This window comes from Solea solea, chromosome 17 (genome assembly GCF_958295425.1).
Source record: "Solea solea chromosome 17, fSolSol10.1, whole genome shotgun sequence".
In the NCBI taxonomy this organism is placed as follows: domain Eukaryota; kingdom Metazoa; phylum Chordata; class Actinopteri; order Pleuronectiformes; family Soleidae; genus Solea; species Solea solea.
The window spans coordinates 23,780,238-23,801,336 of NC_081150.1; the positions used below are offsets into that span (position 1 = coordinate 23,780,238).

The 21,099-nt window shown below is 40.5% G+C and overlaps 1 protein-coding gene across 1 annotated transcript; it reads right to left on the reverse strand.

The window, feature by feature from the left end:
- Positions 1-500: 500 nt before the first annotated feature.
- Positions 501-4,588, reverse strand: LOC131443324 (NLR family CARD domain-containing protein 3-like). The gene is made up of 5 exons (XM_058612847.1): positions 4,581-4,588; positions 1,918-3,705; positions 1,648-1,821; positions 1,384-1,557; positions 501-1,286 (listed from the first exon to the last, which is right to left on the reverse strand). The coding sequence occupies exons 1-5, from the start codon at positions 4,586-4,588 to the stop codon at positions 1,037-1,039; spliced, it is 2,394 nt and encodes a 797-aa protein (XP_058468830.1). The 3' UTR covers positions 501-1,036.
- Between the last annotated feature and the right edge of the window lie 16,511 nt (positions 4,589-21,099).

The window sequence follows — 21,099 nt, forward strand, 5'->3', positions numbered from 1 at the left end:
AGATTCCCAGCAGGACAGTCCACATACACTGATACTCTGTGAGAGACAGAGGACATGATGGGTGTTTGTGTCCCACAGTGACGGACAGAGTAACCAAGACCATCAGAGCAGATCAGACTCCAGGACTGATCATTATCTCCAAACAAACAGTCAGAACTGTTGCCTTTCCTCTTGATTCCTCTGTAACTCAGTGATATATAAACATCTCCTCTCCACTCGACCTCCCAGTAACAGCGACCAGTCAGACCAGGTCTACACAGCAGCTGAAACCAGAACTCAAATCTGTCTGGATGATCAGGATACGACTGATCTTCTCTCACAAGGTTTACTTTCCTGTTGTCGTCAGACAGTTTGAGTTTTCTGTTCATTGTGTTTGTGTCCAGTTCCAGTTCACATGAATCTGATGAAGACAACGAGACACAGCTGCAGTTTATTGATGATCAGCTGATATGTTGTTTTTTCCTGTAAATCCATACTTACACTTCCTGAGACCAGGTTTTAACCTCTGCTCTCCAGCATGGTCCATCCTGGAGGAAGAAACAGTCTGAATGAGTTTCTGTCCAACATGAGTCCAAACTGTTGTCTTAATGACGCACTCTGGTGGACACAATGATGAACTACAAGGACTGGTGTGTTTCAAAGAGAAGACGGTGTCTGCAGAACCAGAGACCACAGTTTCAGGAGGCTGTTTGAAGTGGACCAGGACTGTTCTGTACCCAGTACCAGGACTTCTCACATGATACTGCTACTCTGTGCAGATGATCGGTCCAGTTCATGGTTCTGGTCGTTTCTCAGGCTGAACTACGTGACATTCACTCGTTCTCACCAGAGTCTAGTGTTTGTTTCTAGTTTTCTAGTTTATTGTCAAACAAGAACAATATCTATCAGGCAGATGATCTGCTGTGGCGCCCCCTAAAGGGAGGAGCCAGAAGAAGAAGAACAACAGGTGTTTAAAAAGTGTCACTAATGTTTGGTTATACTCACTGACAGAGGAAAACATAACAGGACATCTTCAACCTAAACCTGCTGACAAGTTTTAATACTGCTGCTGATCATGAAGAGGAAGATGAGGAGAAGGAAGAGGAAGAGGAGGAGGAGGAGGAGTACAATACCTGAGAGTGTCCAGTCTCCAGTGAGGACTCTTCAGTCCAGCAGACAGCAGCTTCTCTCCTGAGTCTCCTGGATGATTGTAGCTCAGGTCCAGTTCTCTCAGATGGGAGGGGTTGGAGTTCAGAGCTGAGGTCAGAGAAGAACATCCTTCCTCTGAGACCAGACAACCTGACAGACTGGAGGTAAGAAGATATGATGAACTCAGTGATTCAGAAAAAAAATCTTCATCAACAAGAACCTAAAGAAGCAAAGAGTCTGAGTCAGAGTTCTGACCTGAGAGTCTCCAGAGAACAGTGAGGACTCTTCAGTCCATCACACAGCAGCTTCACTCCTGGATCCTGCAGGTTGTTGTTACTCAGGTCCACGTGTCTCAGACGAGAGGACACAGAGCTGAGGACTGAGGACAGAGCTTCACAGCTTCGCTCTGAGAGTTTACAGCCACTTAGTCTGAGGAGGAGTTCAAGAAAATCTATTCACATATGCAATTAAAAAAACACTCAGAGTAGAATTGTCCATATAAATCAGCTGAGCACCAACCTGAGAGTCTCCAGAGAACAGTGAGGACTCTTCAGTCCATCACACAGCAGCTTCACTCCTGAATCCTGCAGGTCGTTGTTACTCAGGTCCACGTGTCTCAGACGAGAGGACACAGAGCTGAGGACTGAGGACAGAGCTTCACAGCTTCTCTCTGTGAGTTTACAGCCACTCAGTCTGAGGTAGAAAACAGTGATGAACAAAAGGTTAAACGTGTTTGTCTTGTGCTCTTTAGAATATGTCTTATTAATATTTATATACGGATCCACGTACAGAGCTTTGTTGGAGGCTTTGACCACTGGCAGCAGCTTCAGAAGAGCCTCCTCTGAAGCAGAGTATTTCTTCAGGTCAAACTCTTCCAGATCTTTTCCTGATGACAGTAAGATGAAGACCAGAGCTGACCACTGAGCAGGAGACAGTGTCTTTGTGGACAGGCTTCCTGATCTCAGGAACCATTGGATCTCCTCCACAAGAGAACGATGGTTCAGTTCATTCAGACAGTGGAACAGATTGATGCTTCTCTCTGCTGACAGATTCTCACTGATCTTCTTCTTGATGTACTCAACTGTTTCCTGATTGGTCTGTGAATCACTTCCTGTTTGTGTCAGTAGACTTCTTAAGAGCTTCTGATTGTTCTCCAGTGAAAGACCCAGGAGGAAGCGGAGGGACAAGTCCAGGTGTCCATTTGGACTAAGTAAGGCCTCGTCCACAGCACTCTGGTGCAGATGATTTAGTTCAGGTTTGTTTGTTTGTATGGACCACTGGCTCGTTGTTGGTTCGTCTGACAACAGATTTGTTCCAGAGGTGATGAAGGTCAGATGAACATGAAGAGCAGCCAGAAACTCCTGAACACTCAGATGGACAAAGCAGAAGACCTTGTCCTGGTACAGGCCTCTCTCCTCTTTAAAGATCTGAGTGAAGACACCTGAGTAAACTGAAGCTGCTGTGATATCGATGCCACACTCTGTCAGGTCTGATTCATAGAAGATCAGGTTTCCCTTCTGCAGCTGCTCAAAAGCCAGTTTCCCCAGAGACTCAATCATCTTCCTGTTCTCTGGAGTCCAGTGTGGATCTGTCTCAGCTCCTCCATCATATTTGACCTTCTTCACTTTGGACTGAACCACCAGGAAGTGGATGTACATCTCAGTCAGGGTCTTGGGCAGTTTTCCTCCATCTCTGGTTTTCAGCATGTTCTCCAGAACCTTTGCAGTGATCCAGCAGAAGACTGGGATGTGGCACATGATGTGGAGGCTTTGTGATGTCTGGATGTGGAAGATGATCCTCCTGGCCTGCTCCCCATCTCTGAACCTCTTCCTGAAGTAGTCCTCCTTCTGTGGGTCCGTGAACCCTCTGACCTCTGTCACCATGTCCACACAGTCAGGAGGGATCTGATTGGCTGCTGCAGGTCGTGTGGTTATCCAGAGGCGAGCAGAGGGAAGCAGTTTCCCCCTGATGAGGTTTGTCAGCAGCACGTCCACTGAGGTGGACGCTGTGACGTCAGTCAGGATCTCAGTGTTGTGGAAGTCCAGAGGAAGTCGACACTCGTCCAGACCATCAAAGATGAAGACCACCTTAAAGTCTTCAAACCTGCAGATTCCTACTTCTTTGGTTTCAGTGAAGAAGTGATGGATGAGTTCCACCAAACTGAACTTCTTCTCTTTCAGCACATTCAGCTCTCTGAAGGTGAAGGGAAACATGAACTGTATGTCCTGGTTGCTTTTGTCTTCAGCCCAGTCCAGAGTGAACTTCTGTGTTAACACTGTTTTCCCAATGCCAGCCACGCCCTTTGTCATCACTCTTCTGATTGGTCCGTCTCTTCCAGCTGAGGCTTTAAATATGTCTTCTTGTCTGATGGATGTTTCTGGTCTGTCTGGTTTCCAGGAAGCTCTTTCAATCTGTCTGACCTCATGTTCTTCATTGACCTCTCCATTCCCTCCCTCTGTGATGTAGAGCTCTGTGAAGATCTCATTCAGAAGGGTGGGGTTTCCTGCTTTAGCCACACCCTCAAACAAACACTGGAACTTCTTCTTCAGGTTTGATTTGAGTTCACGTCGACAAGCTTGATTTCTGACAGAACACAAGAAAATAAATCAGTGAGTGGATCATTGAGAAAATAAGATGTTCTTCCTTTCACATTAAAAGTCCTCTTACTGTCAGCTAGCTTCTCCTGCTTCATCCTCCTTAAGAAGTCCTCTGTGATCTTCAGAAAGGCCTCTCTGCTGCTCTTCTCCTCCTCATCCTCCCTCTGACTCTCTAAGACTTCTATATGATCTGTATCCAGAACCTTGTGGATCTTCTTCAGCTCGTTCTTAACAAAGCAGATGATGTTCTCCTCCAGCAGCTGGAACAGAACATGTGAAGTTTAACTTCAGCTCATCAGTGACAGAGTGAAGTCCTGCAGGTCCACAGAGCAACATCCAGACTGTCAGGACCAGGACTCTGCTTCAGTATTAACAGTAGTGTCATGTTTGTACATTTACACACCTTAAAAATGGAGTCCAGGTCTGCTCCATGCTGCTGGACAGACTGACCACTGAGAACCTCTGTCCTCTGCTGATCAACTCTGAGGAGAAAAGATTCAGTGTCATTTACTAAACAAGCATTTGTTTCTACGAGGTTTTCAATGTGCTGCACCTACGATTCTTCTTCAGCCAAGTTCACATGACATGAGTTTGACAGGTTGAAGACAAAAGTCCCTGAAGGACAGTCTCTAGTGTTTGTTATGTGTGAAGTCTCAAAGACACAATCAGGGAGGCTTGTTGATGAGTCCCTGACCAATCACGGACTCTGACTAGATTTACTGCTGGAAACGTATTCAGAGCTGAGGACAGGCTAAAGCAGTTAGTGGAGACAGTAAAACAACATTGGTCCACCAAAGAGAAGAAGAGTGTTTTTCTGATGGTGTCAAATACTACACTTATTAACACATTTAAGACTTCCACATCTTCAGTCAGAACACTTCACCAAAACCCAAGCATGTGAGCCAGGACTGTTCCACATTTATTCAACATTTCTTATTTTTTCATGGGTCCAGATCTGAGATTAAATGGGGACAGGTCTGTTTGGGACTTGGGTCCAGAATGTCTTGGGTCTGCATGGGTCTGGGTCTGAATTCTCAAATGTTAGGTGTCTCTGGTGCTACATGGTGGATCATTTGAGTTGTTGACCTGTGAAGACCTCCACCCTCCATCATCTGACCTCTGTTCTTGTTCGAAATTCAAAGGTTCATCCATGGACCAGTCACTCTTCATGGACACACAGCTGGGTCCAGGTCCAAGTCCAGGTCCAGCAGAGTCTGGTCCCTGTTGATGGATCCTCCTACTAACGCAGGACATGACATGTAAATACAACATCTGCTGTGATTGATCTCATTAATGATCTACAGTATCAGGAGACACAAGAAAAACAGGTTTGTGTCAGAAATGGTTGAGTGTGACCCAGATGGTGTCCAACATTACACTGATTAACACATTTAAGACTTCCACATCTTCAGTCAGATCACTTTACCCAAACCCAAGCATGTGAGCCAGGACTGTTCCACATTTATTCAACATTTCTTATTTTTTCATGCGTCCAGATCTGAGATTAAATGGGGACGGGTCTGTTTGGGACTTGGGTACAGAATGTCTTAGGTCTGCATGGGTCTGGTTCTGAATTCTCAAATATTAGGTGTCCCTGGTGCTACATGGTGGATCATTTGAGTTGTTGACCTGTGAAGACCTCCACCCTCCATCATCTGACCTCTGTTCTTGTTTGAACTTCAAAGGTTCATCCATGGACCAGTCACTCTTCATGGACACACAGCTGGGTCCAGGTCCAAGTCCAGCTCCAGCAGAGTCTGGTCCCTGTTGATGGATCCTCCTACTAACACAGGACATGACATGTAAATACAACATCTGCTGTGATTGATCTCATTAATGATCTACAGTATCAGGAGACACAAGGAAAACAGGTTTGTGTCAGAAATGGTTGAGTGTGACCCAGATGGTGTCAAACACTACACTGATTAACACATTTAAGACTTCCACAACTTCAGTCAGATCACTTTACCCAAACCCAAGCATGTGAGCCAGGAATGTTCCACATTTATTCAACATTTCTTATTTTTTCATGGCTCCAGATCTGAGATTAAATGGCGACGGGTCCGTTTGGGACTTGGGTCCAGAATGTCTTGGGTCTGCATGGGTCTGGGTCTGAATTCTCAAATATTAGGTGTCTCTGGTGCTACATGGTGGATCATTTGAGTTGTTGTGAAGACCTCCACCCTCCATCATCTGACCTCTGTTCTTGTTCGAACTTCAATGGTTCATCCATGGACCAGTCACTCGACATGGAGACACAGCTGGGTCCAGGTCTGGCAGAGACTGATCTCTGTTGATGGATCCTCCTACAAACACATGATGTGTAAATAAAACACTGAGCTGTGACATGGAGACGAGTCACATGATCCATGAGATCCTCATCTCACCTCTGACCCTCATGTTCCTCACACAGAGTGGTTTTAGAGGGCGGAGCTTCCTCTTTACTGGCCTTGATCTGATTCATAGCCGAGTGCCACCTGCTGGGAGAATAAAACTCGCTCATTACAAGTTCTGCTAACATGGGTGGACCATATTGACCTAATGTTATACTGTGTCAGCAGAGCTGCTTCAAAAGGGTTGGGCCTTCTTTACATTCAGAGGAACCAGGACATGTTCACATCCCATAATAAGACAAGTTTGCAGTATTACACCAGACATTTAGGCCTCTCTAAGTCACTACAGGGTCAATTCATTCTGTGTAAAAACCTCAGTCACTGAGCAAGAGTCAGTGACGTGACATTCATGAGCTTCACAGTAAAAACATCACGTCCACTCAGTTACAGTGTTGTTTTCGTCAATGATGACGATGACGAAATTATTTTGTTGACGCCCCTTTTTTTTAGTAGAGTCGGTCGCGGCGCACCGCTGGCAAGGAAATTTTATGTCAAACTTATGTGTGACACTGTTGTATGATGAAGTCGGCATCAATTCATGAAAAAAACTGTTGAAAAGTTGAATTATGGAGATTAAAGGTTTCTGCCCAACAGTAATCTCCAATACTTATTGACCTAAATGGATTTGTTAAAAGACTATACTTTTTTTTTTTTTTTTTTTTTTTAAAACTAAAACTGACTAAAACTTTTTTGATTTTGACAAAAATTGGACTAAAACTATCACATATAGAAATGACTAAAACTAATCAGCGTTTTAGTCCAAAAGACTAAAACTAAGACTAAATCTAGAATGGCTGCCAAGAACAACACTGCTCAGTTACAAAGTTCTTTTTCACATGTGTGATGAGATGAGTTTAGTTCTGTTACCTTGTGAAGGCAGGAAATGATCGTCATGAAGCTGCTGAACGTCTGTGAAGTGATTCTGCTGCTGAACAGCGAACAAAACACAGACCAAAGTTTTCTCAAGTGTTATCTGAAGGAAATGTGATGAATGTGATCAAATAACTGCTCTGATCTGAACTTTACACTCAACTCCATCAACTGCAGTCAAATATTAACAGAATCAGATCTTATCACTGAACAATGATCTCGCTCAGACACATAAACTTATACAGTTCTAACTCTAATCGACTCGACTCAGTTTAGTATCAGCAATGTTGTTTTCCATGACTTCATAGCGCCTCCTCAAAGTGGGCGGAGTCATCACAGCAAGCCTGCGTGATACTATGGTGACGTGGTTTTCTATGGGAGACTAGTAAAGGATTGTCTCCTTAATGAACCTGTTTTGCCAGTTTCCAGCAACATTTGTAGACGTCAAGGGTGCACACTTGCTGCTCCTACATAATCATCCTGTTAACATTTCTCACTCGTTTCCATTACTTCCTTTAAATGAAATTCTTGATCCCCTAATTTCCTTAGATTATTATTCATCACCTCTGTATTTGCATCATATGCCCTACACCTCAAAAGTTCATGTTCCACAGATTCCTCCTCTTCCTGACACCTCCTACACAGTCCTGTCTGATGTTTCCCTGCCAATTTAAGTGATTTATTCAGTGCACAGTGCCCTAGCCTCAACCTCATTATCACAACCTCCTCTCTCCTGTGTCCCATACCTACCCTATTGACCCTAACACTGTTCTGTATTTGATATAAATGCCTCCCTCTACCCTCTCTATCCAACACGTTCTCATTCCCAACGCGTCAAAATCGGCAGCTCGGTCACTGGCCGTACGCTTCAAGAAGTGACGCTGTCGGTACCCCTCTCGCTTCACATTTGGACGCTCAGGGATGTTTTATTGATATGGGCCCGTGGCACTGCCAAGTTAGCGACAACACATTTACCCACGTCCGGGTGGACGGAATTAGGAAAATAAATATGCAACGTACGGTTACACTTTCAAAATAAACCCAGAAGAGAAATGTTTCATATTGTGCGAGTAAGAGTAATGCTGCTACTAAAGACACTTTTTTCCCCCTATTTCATAAATACCAATCATGTAGCAGCATTATTAGGCCAAACATATGAAGTTAGTTAGATGCTTAAATATCACGTTTTATTTTGCCGCTGCGTGACGGCGTCATCTTCTAGACGAGACAACAACGTTGGACACGGACCCACTTTAATTTGGACAACACGGTAATCGACACATACGATGCATTTGGTTTAAAATGCAACCACAGGGTAAATACAAGGCTGCTTAGTTTTTACATATGCTTATGATTTTTCTGTAAAAAAAACAAAAGCATGGCATGTTAGTTTAGTTAACGTAGACGTTTTTACTAATCAGCTAAAGTTAGCTCCTAGTAACTACCTATTACCTTGCGTTAGGAGAGGGACGCGGATGGAAACACGCTTTCCATGAGGCCAAGTGTCACACTGAAGCAACCCAGACATGGTTCGTATTTTATATTCTGGACATTTAAAAATGTTTCAGTCCTGAATGTCAGTGTAGGCCATTGCCAGGGATAGCATGCCACACTGTCAATGTACTACAGTATCATCAGTAGACTTTTTAGTTATTTATCAAAATTTTAAGCTAAATAACACCAGGTCAGATCAATGTGTCATCTCTGATGGAGCTCAAATCCTGAGAAATAAAGAAATGCTTTTTACTGCAAGCATGATTTGGCTGACATGAGTTACTTGACAATTTTCTTGTAGCCTCTTTTTCAAAAGAACACCCACGCCCCACCTAAAAAATGAAATAGGAATCCTATACTATATAGTATAAATGTAGATTGCATACAGTTATTTTAAAAACAAATGACAGTGTTTGACAAATATATGTTGCTTTAACAGGTGTTTATGTTTTTTTCCTCCATTACAGCTAAACGCCGTTGTAAGACTGGTCTCCCCTCACACCCTAAAGTAGAGGTGGCCTTTCTCCAGAGACCGCTTCACACACAGTCTCTGCTGGTATGTATTCCATTAAATACGGTCTGTATAGGGCCACACGGTTGGCGTAGTGGTTAGTACTCTTGCCTTTGCAGCAAGAAGACCCAGGTTCGAGCCCCGGTTGAAACAAGGGCCTTTCTGCATGGAGTTTGCATGTTCTCCCCGTGTGTGTGTGGGTTCTCTCCGGGTCCTCCCACAGTCCAAAGACATGCAATATTGGGATTAATATAAATATAAAAATTGGACATCCTAAATTGACCATAGATAGATAGGATAGGTGAGAGTGAATGGTTGTTTGTCTCTATGTGTGTGTGGCCCTGCGATGGACTGTCGAACTGTCCAGGGTGTACCCGCCTATTGCCCGATGTAGCTGAGATGGTGGAGGATAAAGCGGTAGATGATGGATGGTCTGTATATAATGTCTTTTTCCTAGAATCTGCGAAATTACCTATTGGACAAAACAAAGACTCCAAAACAAGCTTTATGACAATGTTTCTCCCTGTTAATATGCAATTGCCAAGCATATATATGTTATATCTGTCACATAACATTATTCTCTTCTTATCTGTCTAACAATGAAGTCCATGTTTTTGCTAGTTGTATGTATATGATACAAAATCAAGCTTGAACCCCTTCTAACTACTCCATGTATTTCCTTTACAATTGTAATAGAATGTCTTCTGCAAGATCTGCAACACGCCCTGAGCTGCTCTGATGAAGAGCTTAGTGAAGCTTCAGCTGACCAAAGAGCTCCTCTGGCTTCTCTGGATTGGAGCATTCGCAATGCTCTATTTTCTGAGAGATGGAGGGAAAAGAGACCATATCTTCTTGATAGCATGCTTGCCAAGGAGAGTGTGGCAACAAATGGCTGCAGCCAATGTGGGAACAACTGTGCGGCTATAAGATGCAGAGATTGCCTTCCACGTCCCTTTCTCTGTGCTGAATGTGACATCAGCAGACACAGCAAAGCCTCAGTCCTCCATAACAGGGATGCCATGTGTGCTGGATTCTTCCAGCCATTGTCTCCAACCACCTGTGTTTTTGAAAAGGCACTTACTAACTGTGGTAAGTTACACACATCTTTTTTCTGAGCTAGTTTGTGTCTGTCAGTAATTATGAATTAGTGTAACCTACTGTATGTTTAATGTCTTTCAGTGCGATTTTTGTCAGCATCTGTGGTCGTTCCCCAGAAGCACTCAGGGTGATCCAAGGGAAGGCAGTTGCTTTGGTCACAATAAATGGTCATTTTGCAATTTTTCAACAACTCCCACAAGAAAAAAATTAGCTCATTTTGGTTGTCATGGTAACCTTTTTGGGGGGAATGTCACTTATTTATTCATGCCATTTACAAATTACTAAATGTTTGATAGTGCCTATCAAGTCAGCAGGCTTTACTGGACCCCTTGGATTTACAGTATATAACATACCAACCTTGTTTGTAAATGTAAATATTATGTTGTAGGACGGTATGATCTCAACATGCCTGAGCTAACCTGCGAGGGATGCCAGGCAACTTGGACTGCAGGACTTGATGACTTGATAAAAAGTGGATACTGGCCTGCCACCCTTCATTTTGTAACAATTTATGAGACAGACCTGTTTTATACATTTGAAGACATGAAGATGGCATCACCCGGGATGTCTTTTCAGGCATATCTAAGAATGCTTGAGAAGCGGACTGCTCGCTTTGGCCTAGTAAGTATTTCTGTCTTCATTCTGCAAGGTCATAAATATGTTTGTGTTTACAAATGGAAAGGTTTTTGTTTAAAAAATTGTTTTGTGCTTTTTTTGCACATAGACTGGGAAGATCTCATCAGACAGCTTCTAAAAAAGCTTTTTTGAATGGGCTGCTGTACAATATGAGGTTGATTCCACCTGCAAAGAGGAGAAATTTACCTGCCCTGCCTGTACCCCAGCAATGCTTGCTGTCTCAGTGGATGGAAACCGCAAGCATTACCGCTTCAAAAGTACTGTAAGGTATACAATAATGTACACCCACACTGTTGGCAAAATTAATAATTGTGTTTTATATTGCAAATAACCTTTGATGTATGACATGTTAAAAATATAGTTCAGGTGTTTTGAAGTGGGGTTGTATGAGGTAGTTATCCATGGTCAGTTACCTACAGCAGACAATGGTCACCACCACCCACCCCCTGCCGGTATTGTGCAGAAGCAGAAAAATGTGGTTTTGCTACATGAAAGGCCCACCTAAAAAAGGAAAAAAAAACAATATCCAGTATTGTAGTTTGGGTTAGGTGTAGAAATATGCAAGTTCTACAGTTGAGACAATGTAGTGCCAAGATAGTGTCTGTCTGAACACTGTGTACTGAAGGGTAACACACTTTCTACAGATAAGTACCTTATACCACTTCACTTCAGAATACTCGACTATCCTTTTAAACCTTTAAGGTATGCATCAAGAAAAAAGAAATCATATTCACTTATAATAACATTGACAATCAATATATTTTTTTTTAAATTAGACTGTACAATATTTCCGATACAGTCCTCTACCAAATGGTAGAGACATCTGTTCATAATAAAAGTACAACATTCAGGACAAGTCACATTAACTGCAATTTCTTGACCAATATTACTCACTCACAAATATTTTTGGTGGCCGTACGAAAACCAGGTTTTCTAAAAAGACGTACTGCTCACAGCTACAGTAGAGATGTGACTTAGAGTATTGTTCCACCAACTGGTTGAGAGTACCTTTTAAAGGGTTGAAGTCTTTTTATTTCTTGTTGTTTTTTTAGATCTCAGGAGCGGGCCATCTTTGACGGTGTCTTCATTGCAAAAGATGAAGATGTGACCAGATTTGTGGATCACATCCACAGCAAAACTAAACATGTAACAGCAGACTTTCATTTCTATGTCAATATAATATTATAATACATAGTCTGTCAGTACTCTCATGTATTGTGATATCTACCTGTATTCCTAATTGTTGTTAATCTGCTAACACTAATCTGTTCTTTGTCCCCTGAAAGAAATGTGTAATTGTTCGTTCCCTATAATGACTGTTGATGAGATTATTTGTCAATTATGATTTTCTACAATGTAGGTTACTGGAAGGAGTAATTGTGGTGGGGAGTGGTCAGCTGCCACAGAGACCTCCCAAAGATCAAGCAGTGAGGTGGATAAGGAGGGACTGGAGCTGGCAGTGTGCATGCATGGTGTCTTGCTGGCTGCCCTTAATATGTTTAGGGGTGAAATATATGCATACCCCATGTTTTTGCAGCAGCTGGCAGCTGCTGGCATCCAAACATGACATCACCTTTTTTTGTATTGATGTTGTGTGCAAATATTGGCCATAACTGCAAAAGATAAGCACCAACTGTTCTGAGCTCCAGCACCTTCAGAATATGAGGCCCTTCCTGTCTGTTGTACATGCTAAAGCGCATGACTTCAAATGTGAGGTTGGTACAATGCAGTACATTTTTATCAAAGTACTTGCATTCCCATAAATGATTTATACCAATGTCTAATGTTTAACTATCACTTAACAGATTATTTTACAATTGTATTATTATAGTTATTGTTGTTAATTTGAACAGCCCTTATTTGATTTAGCTTCTTTTGTCGAGGATATTATTTGGCACCTGTCTGTGTATGTATGTTTGTTGTGCAAGTGTCGTGTTTTAGTCAGGCCTCCTTCCTTCTTATGAACGATAGGTGATGAGTTGATGGTGAAGAAAGAAACCTCGCTGACACAGGACTCGTACCGAACAAAAGGGGATTTTATTTGGTTACAAGTCAGGCATCAGACCAAGCTTCTGCAGCAGCTCGGGAGAATGTTCCTGCCGAATCTCCGAACAATTCTGCCCGCATAAGAGCAGGGCCATGCTTTTAAAGGTTCTGTGACATCATCCTATACCTCACATTTAACCATTTTAGGTATTCTATCTTAATATAGAAGCCACCTAGTGATAGACAGAAAAGACCTGTCTCCTGTTTGTCCAGGTGCCTTGTCCCTGAAAAACAAACATAGTTGCTAAAACTATATTGGTATACATTCTCTGTGCTGACCAGAGCCCAAACAAGGCAGTGTCCAGGCCTGACCTGTCGACCTCTGCTGTGAACCTGTTGTAAACTGTCATAGGTGATACATCTAAATCCCAAAATAACTCTCTCCTGAGAGATCTTCTGTTTGCTTATCAATACAATGAAATGTACATCTTTAAGACGTTCAAGACAAAACTTTGCTGAGTTAATGTGTTCATCTAATTAAATACACTACACAAGCTTACTCATGAGGTTTACCTCTCATTTTCACAAAACCTGGTGGAAGGTTGACAGATTTTTGATTAGGCTTTAATTAAATGAAAAGTGACTGGGCATTACTTTGGTGTACTAATTTCCCTTGATTTTTCTGTTTGGGTCCCTCTCCCCAGGTGAGATGGAGTGGGACAAACCAAGAAGGTGCTGGTAAAACACTAGGGGAGGAAGTAGAGCAATGGAATGCTTTCCTTTCCAGGATCGCTGTCACAACAAAGCATATGTCAAAAGCAGGTGCTATATAATTGTAGATAGATAGATAGATAGATAGATAGATACTTTATTGATCCCGAAGGAAATTCAAGAATAATATAATAATATATAATATAATATGAATAATATGATAATTATGTATATAGAATAAAATACATTTATATTATTACAAGTGAATTTTTACAGAACTCTGTCTGTGTCTGATCTCTGTGTACTTGCAGGACGCAATGACATGCTGACACTTCTTGCCTTAAAATGGAACCAGCAGAAATGTCAAATGTCAATGTATTTATCACTGTACTTTAGACATCTAAAGCTCTGAATATCCAGATGGTGGACCTGGAAACCCTGAAAGCCCAGCATCAACTGGATGACCAAACTGTGGAAGATTTTGTGCTAGAAGTCAAACAATGGGCAGAGGGTAAGAATGTGAAACATTATCTGACATGGAGAAACATTTGTGATGCAAATATGTTATACAAATACAATTGAATTGAGTTGAAGTTGAAGCAACCTGCAATCAACTTTGTCAGGAGAAACTGACCATCCAGGCTCACCACAAGCTTTGTGTAAGAAGATTGAGGCCCTCACAACCAGCATCAAGATGAGAGCTCAACTCCTATATCGGAAAAATGGTATGTTAACATTGTAGGCCTTTTCAGATCACAGTCTGAAATGTCTCCAAACTCACTTCACAATTACAATGTTCATCCAGTTCAAAAAACAAATGTTTAATGCATTGGACTTCTCCAAAATAAATTGAGTTAGAATATATAGTGTATATTCTATATATGCATTCAGTGCACTGGATTGAGTTGATACCAACGCTGGAGCGACTTACCGTGTTGCGTTTTGTTATTATAAGTACATCTATTATGATCAAATGTGTTTGGCAAATGAAATGTCCTTCTGTTGTGCAGCTGCAACTTAAACAAGATCATGGACTTAGTGTATTTAAAATATATAATGTGGGTTTATCTTTGTTCTTTGTTTGTCAGACAGCAACAAAGGTCGACATCGAATTCGCAGTAAAATAAGGCAACAGAAGATGACTTTAAAGGCAATGGTAGCAGAGTACAACAGTCTCGTTTCCATCCGAGCAAGCGGTGTGCATGGATAGCATTCTGGACACAGAACATCCCTGGCCATGGCAAATTAGTGGTATGCATGTATTCATGTACTGTGCATATTCTTTAGTGGTGAAAGAATGATCATATCCTTTACTTAAAAGCTATTAAAAGTCTATTTACAAAGTAAAAAATACTGATACTACACTGCAAAAATACTCTGATCACAAGTCAAATATTTTTTCAGTGAAATCAGTAAATTATACTTAAAGCATTAAAAGTTGAAGTTGTCCAATAATTGTAGTGAAGTAAAAGGTAAAATATTTTCCTCTGAGATGTAGTGCAGTAGAAGAAGAAAGTAGCATAAAAAGCAAAGTATCTCAAATTTATACTTAAGCACAGTACTTTAGTGAATACACATTACATCACTAGCATACTTACTTTTAGGTGTTCCAATGGACATATTTTCATTTTGACAAAGTATGCATGCGTATGAAAGAAAAGATCTCTGTAGCTACATGCTATAAACAGTGGTCTGAATGTTTTATATTGATGTATTACAGGTTCTGCTGATTTTAGCATGAAGAAAGAAGTCTTCGATAGGGTGATGGGTGAGGAGAAGAAGATTCTTGTCAAAGAAATGAAACAGCACTGGGAGTCTCTCAAAGCCCATGCCAGGGTCTATTCTGAGTTGTCTCAGCATCAGAGCGAAGACACCATGCAAAGTTTTTTTTTTTGAATTTTGAATTTTTGCAAAGTTACGTTTAAACTGTGAAAGACTTGGATAGTGACATATTTTATCCGTTCTTAAGGACATCTTACAGAGAAAGCATGGAAGGGTCACACCTGCCTCATCCTCCGAAGGCAGTGGGAAATGAGAGAGCTGCAGCGGCATGCAAGACAACACTACCTGCATGTGCTGTCATCAGCGGATGACATAATGGACAGTTCGGATGAGGTAGACGTTAGCTCTGAAGATTCAGAGTCTGATGCAGTGTAAAAGAGGATGATGGGGTGCTCATGATCACAGTGCACACACAGCATGTGGCTTTAAAAAGTGACTCACCTATGTGCTCATTGTCAGGATTAACAGTTGTATTTTTTTTTGTGGTTGCTTGTGTGAAATGTTGAATCACTTATACAAGGTTTGATTTTTGTACTGGTTTGTGGAAAGTTCCTGGTTTACAACACAAACCACTGTCCTTTACTTTATTAACGTTAATTCATGTTCGCCTTAGCATCTTTTCAGGGGATTGTGTTGATCTTTACTGTTTAATTAATAATTCTTCATTAATGTATAATTAAACAAAATGACAATAAAGCTACATTTCTGATTGAGTCCTTGGATGTTACTGCTGTTTCCGGTTTGACTTATTTTATCTGTGCAATTCCCACATGTTTTCATTGTAGATGAATTCACTATATGGCAAGAGATTCAGAGGAAGGACCAGTGACATGAGATTATAAGCAACACGTTTTCAATTACAGGAACAGTGTTTTAATGCAATTATATAGTAAGTACATCCAACTTTACACAGGTTGAATGATTTAGCAGACCACATTTCATAGTGATTTACTGGATATCAGATGAACTAGCCCACGCTTTCATCTTACATCATCAACCAGATAGACATACGTGTACATCAATGTTTATGTAGGCTTAATCAAGTAGCAAATACCAGTAAATATAGCAGACAAATAATTGTAGTGGAGTTAAAACTACAATTCATCTAAAGTGTATTGGTGTAAAACATGTATGTAACATGTAAAGAAAAAAAGAAAAAGGTAAAAGTATCTCAAATGTGTACTTAATTACAGTACTTGAGTAAAAGCACTGAATTACATTCCATCACTAGTGACACATTGACACAGAGACATATGCAAGCACCCGGTAGATTAAAATGACTATAATTATGATTATGACCAAAAAATAAATATGCATATATATATATATATATATATATATATATATATATATATATATATATATACATATATATGGGTGTATTGGTGCATAGATTATTCTTTTTTATGTTGCATAACCTGACTGTATTCTCCATTAAATATGTTTTAGTGTTAGGCAACATGGGCCAAATGAGTGCCTTTTGGGGGTATGGGATGTTGGCATGTCTCTGGCGAGGGGACCATTGTCTCATAATCTGCCTATGGGTAAAATAAGGTCTACACTAGCCCATACCCCAAATTATGAATGTGATTAGAAAAAACATACCTTCAAGGTATTTTTTTTTACCAAACATATAAGCAAAAAATCCTTGTGTTCATTCAGGCTGGAGTCTCAAATGGTCTCATAAATTTCACCTGAAAGAGGCTGGCACCAAACAGAGGTGAGAATTCAACTTTATCCTTGTCTTTAACAACATTAAAGACATTTTTGAAAAGGCCTTGTTCTGGTGAGTAACATATGTCAGTGTGAAGATCATAAGTGGATCCTGCTGTGAAATATTGACCTCTGAACCTTGACCTCAGTGCATATTGGAATGCTTGTCATTCAGCAACAGAAGAGGCTTCATACATGGGACCAACTGTTTTAGAAAGTTATTGAATTCAGCTATGTGACTATATTCATATACATTTAGTCACCAAGTGGGGGCACTGTCAAGTATGATCAAAATGAATTTTCACCAATTTAACAATTGGATATTTAAAATCTGATCACATAAATGTGTTTCTAACCCCTTTAAATCTATCAGTATACTGTTAATTAAATATATAGAACTTTATTTAATGTACCATTTAAAAAATACTACAATTTCCGTGTGACGTGCCATGCAGCTTGATAAAAATTAGCACCATATTTGTATTTCTTCAGGTTTGCAAAGTAATGTTGAGAATAGGGTTGCAAAAAGATATGTCTAATAAATATATTAAACATTTAGTGCAGTCGAATTAGTAATTACACTTCACTTTATGTTTTATTTTCTGATTTCTTTTTTAATTTAAATATATATACATGTTTTTAAATGATCTTCCCTTAAAAACTTTATGATTGAACATGCAAGCGACAGGAAGTGACGTCATTCACTGCGTCTCGTTCGCGGTAAATGGTAACGCGGGTAATTATACTGTAGGTACTTCAGTAGAAGGCAGGTAAGAAACACAGTGAATTTTTGGAATATGTACCTAAAATGTAAACTGTAAAAGAATATACTTTGTATATGCAGAGTTGGGTCTCAGATTAACAGATTATTTTGGAACACAGACGAAATAAATTGTAAAAAGCAGTAAGTTAAATAGGGTGTCAGTAACAGTTTGCTTTACGAGTCACACATACCCTCAAACTCCAGTCCTCAGAGGAATCATGGTGAAATACTATGATCAGTGCAGTGCAAACACATTTGTATATCATTCATTACTAAACTATGTGACCATGTATGAGGTGGGATACATTAGAATTCCAAATAAAACTCTCCTCTTTATTTCAAATTCTATTATTATATTGAGTATTTAAGGGAAAATCATACTTTATTTGTCATTAGCTGCAGATTCATGGTGAGGTGTGTCGATGTTGTGACTCTCTGAACCATCCAGACATTTCCTGAGATGAAGATTTCTATTTGTTGAGCTGTTTCTATCTGGTTTAACTGATTATCTCAATTATTTCAGAGCTATGAGACCAGTGATGTGACAACCTGGGTGAATATTTATTAATTACCACACCCGCTGACCTATATTAATCTTCATTCAACTGAGCATCAAGATGCCCATTCAGTCATTAATAGAACATTTTCAAGAAACCCTTGAAAAAGATTATAGACATTAGCCAACACTGGTGCACACATGACTTTCTGAAATGAAGTGAAAAATTGTAACATGTCAGTGTGTAATATCAATGCAATGTTAACATTTTGTGTTATTTATTGTGTATCTTTCAGGTGAGCGAGCTTGCTGCCTTTGGCTACAACCCAATGTTGTTCATTGGGAAGAAAAAGAAGGGGGTGAACACGATAAATGCAGAAATGATCACCTACATGTGCCCTGGAGGGGACGGGCCTGTAAAACCCTTTTTAGAAAAGATGAGCAGGGCATATGAGTACATTGTTAAAAGTAAGGCAAACATCTGTTATTAGGATTTATGCTTTGGGATGTGCTGTCATTATGAGTAATATTTATATATATATATGATTTCAGATTCTAAAAAGATGCAATTTCCAGAAGCTCCCAGCCCATCTCCAACTCCACAGTCTACCACCTCTCCCTCCCAACCCTCTTCTCCGCCTCATCCTCCAGATCCTTCCACCTTTCTCCCATCTACTTCTCATCCCCAAATGGACTCGGAGGAGGAGACTTACACCCTAACCCTCATCCCTGTTCAGCCTCAAAGCACCGCCTCAGCACCTCCTTCTCAAAATACCATGACTGAAGGTGAGTATTAGCAAGCATTAATAATAACAACAATATATATATATGTACAACCAGCACAGACACATTACTTAAAATATGGCCTTAGCTGCATGTCATCCCCTCTCTCTGCCCCCCTTTGTCACAGGTGTGTCGGCACAGTGCTTCCCCTCTCAAACTCCTAATATCTCCCTGACCAGTGCAAAAGGTGAAGGGAAGAAAAAGAGGAAGACAGGTATTTTTTTTGTTTTTGTGGTACAGCCTTCTCATCAAATTAAATGTGCAATGCAATCCTTGATAGCAGCATGATAATATTGGTTTGTGTGCATGTTGACACAATGAACCAGACACATGTAAAGAGCGATGCAAACCCAATCCCTCTTATTATCAGTAAGGTTAAAAACATAATAGATTGTCTACATGTATAAGAGAAATTACTCATGAGATAAAACAAAAACTAATTTGGATACATATAGGACAAGATGGACACTTATCTCTTCCTCTCTGCATCAACATTGTACAGCTCAACTCTAATCTATTCACTTGTGGGTCCTCTACTTCCTTTTCCACTGTAGCTAGTACTTTGAATAGTATCCCCTTGATGTAGGCAGAGGTGATTGTCAGAGCAATGAAGTTGGGAAACAAGCTTTACTTTGGTCTTGAGAAGCTGCAGCCTTTATTTATTGACAAACTCTAAGCTACACTGTACATTTACTGCAACATTGACAACACACTACACACATAAAAAGCTTCGCTACGCATAACATATGAAGCTTTGTTCTTGACAAGTCTATTGTCAATTGACCACAGCGTGGTCAAGGCTTTATGCAGGACATCAACTGTTGTGTGACTAATCGCTGGTTTGCAGTAATGTCACACCACCTTTTAGTACCAGCTCAGCTTGGAACCTTGACCAAGGTGTGCCAGGTACTATCCACAATAAAAATCAAAGAACGGTGAACAGGTGAGATAAGGTGGTTAACACAGGGCGAAGCTCAGCCATTGCTTCGGTTGTACTATCCCTGTGAATATCCCAAAAGTGGGAATCTTGACAGTAAAAATGCAGCTGTATTCACCTGTGGGATGTCAAAGTCATTTTCTAAATTTCTTCTTCTTTCTTCTACTTTCCCTTTTTTTTTGCATAATTTCAGGCTGCCGAAAATGTTCGAAGCAAAAAGTATTTCACTACAATGAAATAAACGAGAAACGACTAAAGGAGGTAGGCTGCAATTGACTGAGTGAAATAACAGTTCATTTACCAGTGGTTGCTGGAATGGCTCACACTTCTTTTTGGCTGTGTTTCTGTGTGTGTGTGTGTGTGTGTGTGTGAGTGTGTGTGTGGTTTACAAACTTCAGTTTCCTGTGTGAAAACCTGATAAAAACTACGTCAGTTTTAGTCTACGATACATACAGAAACTTTCTCAAGTAACTTTTTTGGAGTTATTTCATGCAAAAAAAACATTCTTGTCTTGGATGCCGCGTTTTTGTTTTTTTTTAATACTGTCTTCCACCATAAGTGTCTTTCATTTCCTCTGGCGCCCACACAGACAAGTGTGGGCGTCCATCAAGCCGTTTCCTGCAGCACTTCCTGTTCTGTGATTAAAATAACTAGAACTAAACTGGACTAACACTAAATATAACAGCTGTGAAACGAGGCTGACACCTGACATGTCACACATGAGAAGTCATAAGAGCAATGAAATATGAATATTTAAATAGAGGAATATTTCCTTTTTGATAAACCTGGAGCAGCTCTTGGTTATGCTGCTGTAGACCTGGACTGCACTCTCTCACACTCAGGGTGTGAATATGAATATATATGAATATGGTGTGAATAGATCATCAGCATTATTATAATGATGCCATCATTAAAAGTGCTTATCAGTATAACTTGTATCAACAGTCTCTGCTGCTGCTTCTATAAATGACATCATAGTCCTATGAACATGTCATCATCACACATCTCTGACTCTAAGTGTCCTGTATAAACTTAGAACGTGATACAGTTGTTGTGTATCTGCTCCTGGTCTCTACCTCTCCCCCCTTGTCTCTCCCCCTCCTCTCCTCTTTCACCCCAACCGGTCGAGGCAGCTGCTGCACGTCTGTGAGTCTGGTTCTGTCACAGATTTCTCCATGATGTCTTTGTACAGAGCCTTGAG